At 42.6% G+C, this 12188-nt stretch overlaps 1 protein-coding gene across 3 annotated transcripts in view; it reads left to right on the top strand.

The window, feature by feature from the left end:
* Window positions 1-12188, top strand: part of DOT1L (DOT1 like histone lysine methyltransferase) — a 228667-nt gene that overhangs the window by 169301 nt on the left and 47178 nt on the right. For all 3 annotated transcript variants that reach the window (XM_077475975.1, XM_077475976.1, XM_077475974.1), the window contains 4 exons: window positions 6237-6328; window positions 6433-6534; window positions 9102-9239; window positions 9367-9492. In XM_077475975.1, the coding sequence (XP_077332101.1) occupies window positions 6237-6328; window positions 6433-6534; window positions 9102-9239; window positions 9367-9492 (458 nt within the window). The remainder of the gene's footprint in view (window positions 1-6236; window positions 6329-6432; window positions 6535-9101; window positions 9240-9366; window positions 9493-12188) is intronic.

Here is a 12188-nt window from a genome sequence, read left to right as displayed (position 1 = left end):
CCCTATCTGGTTATCCACAAGGATAAAGTGGTGTTGCGTTCACAACCTTCTTTTCTGCCGAAGGTGGTTTCGTCGTTCCACATCGATGAAGACATTTTGTTAACATCTCTGTGTCCTAAACAGACACATCCTAAAGAGGTGACCCTCCATTCCCTGGACGTGGTCCGGGCTCTGAGGGTGTATTTGTCTTCTACGGCTCCCTTTCGGAAGTCAGACTCCTTGTTTTTCAATGGCTGGTCCAAAAAGGCATGGCGGTCTTGACCACCATTTCCAGGTGGATCAGACAGATTGTGGCACAGGCCTATGCCTTGAAGGGGCAGGTGCCCCCCTTTCCGGTCACGGCCCACTCCACCAGGGCAATTGGAACGTTTTGGGCCTTCCGACATCAAGCGTCTGTTGCTCAAGTGTGTAAAGCGCCGACTTGTCTGTATAAACCTTTACAAAATTCTATAAGGTAGATGTCAGTGCTTTGGCTGCAAAGTTTTGCAGGCGGCCGTGTAATTTGCATTTGCAATAAAATAAATTCTGGGTTTTTGGTAAAAACAAAAAAACAGTACCTTTTTAGTAAATGCACTGTTGTATTTGTTACTGCAAGTTTTAAGAGGGTTTGTGAGGTAGTGACTCCCAGATTGAGGAGCACTCTTTTTTTGTGGGGGGGAAGAAAAAAAAAAAAGTTCTCTGCTGTTCCCACACTCTGGTTTTTTTTTTTTTTTTTTTTTTTTTGTGGGTGAAGTTTTATACTGGTTCCCACATGCCATTGTGGGTGAAGTTTTTTTATGCGGTTTCCCACCCCTCGTTTGGCACTGCTTGGGGATGTCCCGATTGATCTAAGAAAGGAGCTGTGTCAGTCGGTGAACGTAAGAGAAAATAGGATTTTTTGTACTCACCATAAAATCATTTTCTCTGTAGTTCACCGACTGACACAGCACCTTCCCCTATTTTTTTTTTTTTTTTTTACTGCTTGTTGATGTACTGATGCTGCAGGAGGCAGGCTGGGGAGTTGTTTATCTAAGGGACCGCCCTTTGGGCTGAACTAGAAAGTTCTGCTTTTCTTATAACATGTTAACATGTTCTTCCTAGTCCTCTCTTGAAGGTGGTGTAACAACCCGATGGTCTAAGGAGCTGTGTCAGTCGGTGAACTACAGAGAAAAGGATTTTTGTGTGTGTTCCAAAGATTAAGACGAGTGGTCAAGATGGGGACAGATTCGGCACTTTCAATTTCAAGCCCCCCCCCCTTCGGTCTGTCATGAGCCCCACACATTTTTTACAAAGGTTTTGTGGGAGGGACTGACTCGGCTAAGGTTAAAGGGGATAACTATTATCCCTTATATGAACGACCTCTTGGTGGTGGCTGAGGCATTCCAAAAGTTAATAGCGGATCTCCAGACTGTACAGGACTTCCTTCAATCTCTAGGCTGGTTAATAAACAAAGAGAGGTCTTCCTTAATTCCGGCCCAGAAAGTGACATATCTGGGATATGAATTTTGCCCCTTAGACCAAAGTTTTTTCTTTCTGCAGGAAAAGTTCTCAAAAATTATGGAAAAAATGTCAGCATTACAGACCAATCAATCCGTTTCGCTGAGAGGTTTCAAGAGCAGTGGGTCTGATGACCCCTTGCTTTCCCGCAGTGCCATGGGCAAGATTTCATCAATGCCCATTACAGCTGTTTCTACTAAGGAACTGGGACAGATGCATGTTCCCTGGAATCAAGGGTTGTGTTGCCCTCCAGGGTAAAAAGAAGCTTGTGGTGGAGGACAAACTAGCACCTAACAAAAGGTCTACCATGGTCCATCCCTATATCCTAGAGGATCACAACGGATGCGAGTTCCTGGGGATGGCGAGCCCACCTCAGAAACACAATGGCACAGGGAGAATTGGCCTTTAAAGTGGTTGTAAACCCTTACAAACCGCTTTGGCCTACAGGTAAGCCTAGATTAAGGCTTACCATTAGGTCCAAAAATATCTCCTAAACCTATGCGGTTTAGGAGATATTTGCCCGAAGGCGGGCACAGCTGTCTACGGCGCATGCCGCAAGCGCGGCATTGTCAATGGCGAAGTTGGTGTGCGGAAGTGACGTCATCGCGGCTTCGCCGAATGACAGCGTCTGAGCTGCGAGACCCCACCGAGAAGATGGATGCGCCAAACTACAGGGGACAACGGTGACATCGCTGGCTCCTGTGTTAGGTAAGTGACACATAATGGACTACTATGCGATGCATAGTAGTCCATTATACTTTGCCTTTGCAGGGAATGAAAGAGAGTAAACTCATCAGGGTTTACTTCCTCTTTAAGGGAAGCAAGAGCTTCATTGAATCAGAGCGCTTTAAGCGATTCAGAGAGCCCTGTATGCATTTCAGACAGAAGTCTGAGGTCACAATCTCCAGACTCTATCCGACAATATCGCTACCTTTGCCTACCTCAACAAACAGGGAGGTAGGAGGAGTCGAATACTTCAATCTGCCGCCCAGGAGATTTTATCATGGGCAGAAGGGAATCTAGCCTCAATTACAGCGGTTAATCTAAAGGGAACACAAAACTGTTGGGCAGATTATCTCAGCCGCCACCGGGTATGTCTAGACAATTGGTCCCTTCATTCCAAAATCTTTACGGGTCTCGCCAACCGATGGGGATGTCCCTAAGCGGACCTGTTTGCAGATCAGTACAATCACAAGACAGACGTTTTTTCTATGAACCCAGCAGATCAATCATTGAGTATCGATGTTCTGGCGAATCTGCAGCCATTCAGCCTCTGTTATGCCTCCCCATCGATCATTCTAATTCCGCAAGTCCTTCATAAGTTTCTTCTAGAAGAAACATCTCATCTTAATATCCCCTTTTTTGCCCAAGAGGCCATGGTTTTTCCTGTTACAGTCTCTGGTCTCATAGCCTCTCCCAAGTCTTCCAAAAAGAGAACGCTTCTTATTGCAGGTTCCAGTGTCGCACCCACAGGTGGTTTCCTTAAACTTGACAGACTGGTATCTGAAGAAAATATATTAAGCGTCCAGGGGTTCTCTGACAAAGTTGTCAAGACCCTTGTAAATTGCAAAAAAAGCAGTCACTGGTGGTAACTAATGGTGATGATCCTTCAATTTTAGATTTTGTTTCAAGAGTGTGTCAACAAATGTCTTTCAGTTAGTACCTTAAAGGTACAGGTGGCAGCTTTCAGTGGTTTTCTCTCTTGGAAAATCCCACTATAGCTAGATTCTTCAAATCAATTTCTAGTTCCAGGCCAGTAGTGGTTAGAAGTTGTCCAACCTGGGACCTGTCCCTGGTGCTTCAAACTCTAGGACCTCAAAAGGGAATTCTACCAGAGGATATTTCAGTTAAGTTACTTAACTTTAAAAAAACATTATTCTTGTGGCAATTACCTCAGCTCGTAGGTTAAGATGGTTACAGGCACTATCAGTAAGGGAACCTTTCCTCAAAATTTTTGAGGATCGGGTTATTTTGAAAACCGATCCAGGATTTCTGCGTAAAGTGGCCAGTACATTCCGCAGATCCCAGGACATTGTACTGCCAACCTTTTGTATTTGGCCAAAGGGTGAACAAAGACAATTTTTGATTTTTAGACGTGAGAAGGATTCTTATCTACCTTAAGGTCACCAAGACCTTTAGAAAAACCAACAGCTTGTTTGTCCTCTTTTCAGGAGCACACAAGGGAAAAGTGCATCTAAAGCAACCTTGGCTAGATGGATAAAGCAAACTATTTCTAAAACGTACAAAATTAGGGAAGTTCCTCCAGCTTTTGTCACTGTGCATTCAACAAGAGTTGTGTCTTGGGCTGAGAGGGCCCTCACCGGAACAAATTTGCAGGGCTGTCACATGGTCCAGTTTTTCGACCTTCATTAAGCATTATCACATGGATTTCCTATTTGCTCAGGAGCAGGTATTTGGTCATAAGGTCCTTCGGGCAGTTGTCCCTCCCTTGACTGCTAAGTTCTGGCTCATCGTCTCATGGGCTGTCCTGGCAGACTTTTAGAGAAAAGCTGAGTTAGACTTCTGCTTTTCTGAGAGTCTTCCAGGACAGCTGGATTCCCACCCGGTTTTGTCTTATGTGTATTATACATATATTTTACAGGGTTGTCCTGTGGTTCTTGAGAATACGGACATAGGACCTAGAGGACCACCTTTTTATCTGGCGGGGGTTAATATGTTTCCTGTCCTGGTAGGAGGAGCCCTAGGTCTCATGGGCTTTCCTGGAACACTCTCAGAAAAGGAGCTACCGGTAAGTCTAACGCAGCTTTTTTTTTTTTCCCATTAGGAGAAAATTTCTATCTTTAAAGTAGAACCTCTTCTTCTTTTTTTCCTCTCTCCTTTCAATTTAAAACCCCCGTCAGTGCAACTCTTTTTGTTATTAGTGAACACATCCTAGAAGTATTGGTGGTGTTGGTTATCTGTGTAAAATTGCACTCTTGGGGAGTCCTGATGACCAGTTTTGAACAGCACAGGTTTACATATACTGAGAGAATAAAAACTATGTATGTCAAAGCTCACTTGGCTGTGCTTGTTTCTGTGTTTGCTCTGTAGTTTTCTTGATGGCGGGTCACTAAAACAGGGACCTATGAAGCCATTGCAGTAATCAAAGATTCTGCACGACTATTAGTGCAGTGAATTCACAGGTTCCACCCATATGTGGATAATCTATCCATGAGCTTTGGTTTGTGCGAATTTTTTTTTTTTTTTTACCTTTCCTCTTTAATACCCCTGTCTAGTGGAATTTTTCTCTTGGAGAGTGGTGCATAGTGAGGTATGCAGATTATGCAGAACATGGGGGTGCTGAACAGGAAGGATGCAAGGGGTGTTGTCTGTGTAGTAGTGGGGTGGTGCAGAATTTGGGGATACTGGGTATGCAGAATTTGGGGCAGTGGGGGGAGAGGCATGTAGAATGAGGTGTTGGGATGCAGAATGTGGTTTTAGTAGGGGATACAGTGGCTGTAGAATGTGTAGAGTCTGTGACGGGACTGCTAAAGAGCAGTGGTCTGTGGTTTATTGTCGTCGTCCTCAAAGTATTTGGCGTTTTCAGACTGGAGCGCAATTAAAAAGACAGGCTATCTTATTTTAGCACCCTGCATTTATCTTGTGTACGACAAGCTACATTTGGGCTTTAAGTGTGAAGGGACATAACCAGTACAAAAATGCGTGCCTCTATTTTTATTAGCAAAATGGTGGAGTGTCTGCTTTGCTAGAGGGTTTAGAGTTATGTTTCCAAAATGGTTTATTTAGCATAGGGATAGATGTGTTTGAGAAATCATTTTTAAGAACGTTGTGCAAAAAAACTAGAGCAATAAAGGCCTGAGAAGGGAGAGAACAAAGGAATGAGGATCAGCTTAGGAGCTTGAAGATGAGAGAAATTGTCAGATAGGATGCCAAAAAGACACATGGGCTCCTAAATGTATATTTTTATATTCAATTTAACTTTTTTTAATGAAGTAAGTTTTCATCTTGATTCGTAGTTTGCCCTGTCCTGGTATGTCTTGTTGGTCCATTCTCAGTGACCAGTCTTTAAATAAGAAGCTTTGTTTCTGTTACATATAGGTGTATAAGCACAGACCTTTGTTTTTGAGGAAAAAGAAAATTGAGGACGACAACAGGTTTCAAATGTAGAGAAAGCTAGAACAGATTTTGTATAAAAAAAGGAGAGAATTAGATTCCTCAGAATGTTGGGAATCAGTATCTTATCAATGTAGAATATCATGTGTTCTTTGATTTTATTGTACTTTGCAGTTCCATTTGTGAAAGGCAAATTCTTTTGCTAGTTGCTAGAAGTTGTTTTTAAAGCAGCTACTTTTTAACAGGGCCGCTGTTGCTTTTTCAGGTGTAATCAGTGCCAATTCCAAAATACTCATTGGTTATTATGGAGCAGTGTAAAACTCAGATTTTATTAAAAAAAAAAAAAAGTGTTTTGGATGCGTATTGAGTCTTATAAGACTAATGCTTGCTCCTGCTATATGCATTTATTTTCCCTCCCATTAACCCCCCCCACCCGGTCATGGAAACATGCCGTCTTTTTTTTTTTTTTTTTTTTTCTTTTTTTTTTTTATTGCTGGTGCTGTTCTTTGGAACACAGGTAGTATGTACCTTTTTTATGAAATACATTTTCCAGGAGTAGTCTCTCTAAACCCCCACAGGTTTATATTCTTGTAAGTATTAAATACAGGAGAGCTCTTTCCTGAGTTTGTGAAACCTTTTATCCGTTTAACTTTATGTGCAGCTCTTCACTGATTTTTCTGTCTCAGACTCATTTAGGGTACAGTATCTGCAACTTATGTCTTACATGAAGACTCCCCATTACAAAGCGGAACTGCAGCAACTGTTACATAAGGAAAAAGTATGTTATTTCACTGGACCTCCTCTTTGTCTTTATTCTCAGACATAAGGTTTTTTTAGCTGACTTTTTTTCTATACTGATACAGATTTTCTTTAAACTTTTAGGAGAAAAATTCCCAGCTGCTTGGTACTGCACAACAACTTCTTACACATTGCCAAGTTCAAAAGGAAGAAATCAAAAAACTGTTTCAGCAGAAGCTGGATGAGGTATTGTAAACTAATGAGCCAGTTTTTTTTTTTTTTTTTTATAGGGGGCATGATTTTCAAAATATTAGTATTGGGGGTTTGCACACAGGCACCAAAAATGCCTAACCTTTTTAGTCACTAGGGCATATTTTTTTCCTCATCTGCATCCGACCAATTGATTTCACTGGACCTGCACACACAGGCACATAAATATCAGTAACTAAGAACCGCGTTTGGATCACTAAAAAATAAATGAAGCACAAAATCTGTGTTAGTGGTCAACGCTTTTTGCACAATAAGCCGCAACAGCCCTAAATTGTTGGGCATTATAACAGCTGGAAGAATTTTTATGCGCACATATGCATGTAAAGGCGCTCACTATACTGACCTGTTTTTTGAGCAGGAATTTTCTGCCAGGAAGCTCTATCGTTCAAACATCAGTACCTTGTGCAAGAACTATACTGTAAATAGTCATTTTACTGAGTGCTGTCAAACCTCTGCTTTGGAAAAAGGAACAGTTTATTGCATGTCAGAATGTGCAGTTTTTGGTATGTCCTACATGTGTTGCTTTTAAAAGCAATATGAAGTGGGCAGAGGTTTCCTGTGATTTTTTTTTTATATAATTTTTTTAAGGGAATGCATGTTAAATGAGGTTTTTTAAAGGCAACTTTGCTTAGAACATTGCTAACAACCCTGGCCGTTGGTTGTTGGGGTCTGCGGGCGGGTGGCTTATTGGAATCCGGGAGTCCCCTTTAATAAGGGGGCTCCCAGATCCCTGCCCCCCACCCTATGTGAATGAGTAAGGGGTGCATCATACCCCTACCCTTTCACCTGGAGAAAAAAAAGTGTAAAAAAAAAACACAACACAGGTTTTTAAAGTAATTATATTTATTAATCGGCTCCGGGGGTCTTCTTCGCACTTCTCTGTTCGGCCTCTTCTCCTGCTCTCCGGCGTCTTCTCCCGCTCTTCTGGGCTCCTCCGCTATCTTTCAGCTCTTTTACTAGCGGAGGAGCCCGCTCTCCTCCGTCCTTCTTCCCTCTCTTCTCTTTCTTTCTTTCTTCCGATATTGACACAACACTCTCTTCCTCTGTAATGGCTTGTATGGGGCATGGTCACCGGGTGATGTGACCCTTTTTTTTTTTTCCGGTCTGGGGTTTCTTCTTAATATCCATACCAGACCAAAGGGCCTGGTATCGTCCTGGGGGGGGAACCTCATGCAAATTATTTTTTTTACATTTCCACGGGGTTCCCCTTCAAGATTCTCAGCACCCAAGTCGTGCCGCGAGTGGTATCCTCTTGATCCAACTTCTGCTACGACTTCTATTCAAATCAATGGGCTCCCATAGGGAACCATTGGTTTTTGAATAGAGACAGAGCAACGTGTCTGAAAGCTAGCACGGCTTAACGTGCGTTGAATTCAATGCAAAACGCAGCAGAAAAAATCGCATGAACGCTGCTTTTTTTCCCCTGGCGTCTGTACTAGCTTTACAGCCCGTTTTTTTAAAAACGTCCCTGTGCATGAGGACTAAAACTCTCTCCATAGATCGCTGAGCACAGAAGTGCAGGGATTATTGTAGTCTGGTTGACACAGGTCAGTGATATGCAATTAGCGGACCTCCAGCTGTTGCAGAACTACAACTCCCATGAGGCATAGCGAGACTCTCACAGCCACAAGCATGACACCCAGAGACAAAGGCATGATGGAACTTGTAGTTTTGCAACATCTGGAGGTCCGCTAATTGCATATCCCTGACATAGGTGATGATTTAAGTTTGACTTGGAACACTTAAAGGCCAGTGTGATTGCAGACCAGCGGGGGAATAGGGAGGGAGGACAATTAAGCTCAGACATATTTCTGTTCAAGCGAGCCTAGTGAGTGCAGTCCCTATTCACATGCTCTGTATTCCCTTTTCATGTGTGCTAAAATGCATGAAAAAACAGAGGTGTAAATGCAACCATATCTGAAATATATTTAACATGCTACAAAATTAGACTTGCACGGTTTTAGGAGTATGACCCTGATTAAAAGGAAATGTAAATAAGGCTAAGGGGGTTGATTTAGTAAAGGAAAATATACTGTGCACCGCAAGTGCGCATTCTTCAGAGGTTAGTAAATGAGGTAAAGTTTTTTCTTTGAAAAGAATACTTAAAGCAGAGGTCCGCCCACTCGAGGAAAAAAGTCAACAGCTACAAATACGGCAGCTGCTGACTTTTTAGGCCTGTCCAGGGAGCCCGCAATGTCTGTCCCGAAGGAGAAGGGGGGTGAACTTCCAGGAGGTGGCGCCGCAGCAAGGGTTCTCTCCGCAGCAGGTACCCCACCCCACCCTAAAAAGTGGCATCGGGGTAGGAGGGGAGGGAATCGACAAACGGGCAGAAATTCCACTTTTTGATGGAATTCCGCTTTAATCACAGGCAAGAAAAATAAAAAAAAAACATTTTTGTTTGTACATGATTGGAGGTTGAAATCCAGCTGAGCTTCCCCTCATTTTAGAGCTTCCCCCCATGTTGCAAAGAAATGCTCATAGTGCATATTGATGTGTGAATCTCCCCACCCATACGTACTTTGTATTGATTTTTGCTCTTGCAGCTGGGAGTCAAGGCTCTTACTTACAGTGATCTCATTCAAGCCCAAAAGGAGATCTCCGCTCACAATCTACAACTGAAGGAACAGAGCCGACAGCTAGAGCAGGAAAATGGTGAACTTAGAAACCGCAGTTTGCAGCTGGTGAGTAAAAAGTAAAATTACAAACGAAAATGATAGGAAAAAGATAACCTGATGAGTTTAAAAGAAAACAAAAACTATTTTGCAACATGTCGAACATTTGAGAATAAAGTTGCTTTGTGTTTTTTAGTTGAAGGCACGTTGTGAAGAATTGAAGCTGGACTGGAATACACTGTCCCTGGAAAATTTGATGAAGGAAAAATTGGCACTGAAAAACCAGATTTCTGAAAAGCAGAAGCACTGCTTGGAGTTACAGGTATGATTGTGCCATGCCATTTTAGCAGCCTTTTAGACCCCTTTCACACTGGGGCGTTTTTCATGCGCTTTAGCGTTAAAAAAAGCGCCTGAAAGAAGCCGCAACTACAATCCCAATGTAAAAGCCTGAGTGCTTTCATACCGAGGTTCCTTTCACACTGGGGCGTTTTTCAGGTGCTTTAGCGTTAAAAAAAAAAGCTGCAACTGCAATCCCAATGTAAAAGCCCGAGTGCTTTCACACCAAGGCGCTGCGCTGGCAGGGCGTCAAAAAAAAGTCCTGCAAGCAGCTCTTTTGGAGCGGTGAATACAACGCTCCTAAAGCGCCCCTTCCCATTGAAATCAATGGGAAGTGCCTGAAAAACGCTATTGGCAGCAGCGTTTTGTGGGCGCTTTTAACACTTTTTTTGGCCACTAGCAGGGGTTAAAAATGCCCCAATAATGCCCCAATAACGCCCCAATAACGTCCCAATAATGCTCGAAAAACGCTGGTAAAGCGCTGCTAGTTTAAGCGGCGCTTTACTAGTGGTTTTCTGGCACTGACATTGTGAAAGGGCTCTTGAAGCACTTGGGCTTTCACATTGGGACTGCAGATGAGGCTTCTTTCAAGCGCTTTACAGGCGCTTTTTTGAACGCTAAAGCGCCTGAAAAACGCCCCAGTGTGAAAGGGGTCTTAGGAGACCTAGTTTTGCTGTCTAATATACACAGCTAATCTTAACCACGTTTCCATGAGGACAATTTTATAATTGTGCCCATGGTAAAATCTGAATTTGTTTTCTAGAAATGTACTATAAACCCCCAAACAATTTTATAGTATTTTCAAAAAGCACAGGCCCTGTAGAAGGAAATGCTGGAAGTTGCAATATTTTTTATGTTGCATGATATTTGTGCAACTGATTTATCAAGCACAAGATACAGTGCGTTCACAAAGTATTCAGTTCACTTTTTTCTGTTTTTGTTATGTTGCAGCCTGATACTACAGTTTAACCACTTTCAGACCGGACCATTTTGCTGGTAAATGACCAGAGGTCTTTTTACACTTTGGCACTCCTCTGCTTTAACTGGTAATTGCGCGGTCATGCAATGTTGTACCCAAACAAAATTTGCGTCCTTTTCTTCCCACAAATAGAGCTTTCTTTTGATGGTATTTGATTGCCTCTGCGATTTTTTATTTTTTGCGATATAAACGTAAAAAGACCGAAAATTTTGAAAAAAAATGATATTTTCTACTTTTTGTTATTAGAAAAATCCAATAAACTCAATTTTAGTCATACATTTAGGCCAAAATGTATTCAGCCACATGTCTTTGGTAAAAAAAAAAGTCAATAATTGTATATTTATTGGTTTGCGCAAAAGTTGTCACATCTACAAACTAAGGTACGTTTTCTGGAATTTACGCAGCTTTTAGTTTATGACTGCCTATCTCATTTCTTGAGGTGCTAAATTGGCAGGGCAGTACAAAACCCCCCCAAATGACCCCATTTTGGAAAGTAGACCCCCTAAGGAAATTGATAAGAGGCATGTTGAGCCCATTGAATATTTTATTTTTTTGCCTCAAGCGATTGAATAATGACAAAAAAAAAATTTTTTTTTTTTTTACACAAAGTTGTCACTAAATGATATATTGCTCATGCATGCCATGGGCATATGTGAAATGACACCCCAAAATAAATTCTGCTGCTTCTCCTGAGTACGGGGATACCACATATGTGGTACTTTTTGGGAGCCTAGCCGCGTACGGGGCCCCGAAAACCAAGCACCGCCTTCAGGCTTTCTAAGGGCGTAAATTTTTGAGTTCACTTCTCACTACCTATTACAGTTTTGAAGGCCATAAAATGCCAAGATGGCACAAAACCCCCACAAATGACCCCATTTTAGAAAGTAGACACCCCAAGCTATTTGCTGAGAGGCATGTTGAGTCCATGGAATATTTTATATTTTGCCACAAGTTGCGGGAAAATTACAAACTTTTTTTTTTTTTTTCACAAAGTTGTCACTAAATGATATATTGCTCACGCATGCCATGGGCATATGTGAAATAACACCCCAAAATAAATTCTGCTGCTTCTCCTGAGTACGGGGATACCACATATGTGGGACTTTTTGGGAGCCTAGCCGCGTACGGGGCCCTGAAAACCAAGCACCGCCTTCAGGCTTTCTAAGGGCGTTACAGTTTTGAAGGCCATAAAATGCCAAGATGGCACAAACCCCCCCCAAATGACCCCATTTTGAAAAGTAGACACCCCTAAATTTAGGGGTACACTAGTGAGACTAGGTAATAAATGGCGGGTGCCCTGAAACTATAAAAAAATAACTAACCAACCAGCGTCACCTGTAACAGTTATATGGTGATCACTGGTGAAAGGGTTAACTAGGGGGCAATCAGGGGGCTTTATGCGGTAGTATATGGGGGTCCCTGGCGCTATAAAAAGCTGCGGCGAACCTAAATACCTACCTGCCTAACTAGCGTCACCTGTGACACTAATACAGCGATCAGAAAAACGATCGCTTATTAGGCTGGGTTCACACTGGAGCGATGCGGGAACGCCACGAATGCGCGGCGGGTTCCCGCATCGCATGCCTCCCGGCGGCAGTTCACACTGCCCTATGCGAACTGCTGGGAGTGTCAGTGAAATGTTAATGACACCCCCAGATCAGTTCGCATATCGCAGTGCAATCTGCAAACTTGGATCGCATGGT

Source organism: Lithobates pipiens, unplaced genomic scaffold (assembly GCF_037356315.1).
Source record: "Lithobates pipiens isolate NorthernLeopardFrog02 unplaced genomic scaffold, aLitPip1_a1.2 Scaffold_13, whole genome shotgun sequence".
NCBI lineage: Eukaryota > Metazoa > Chordata > Amphibia > Anura > Ranidae > Lithobates > Lithobates pipiens.
The sequence above is the reverse complement of the archived record's forward strand: the minus strand, read 5'-3'. Positions and strand labels throughout refer to the sequence as shown.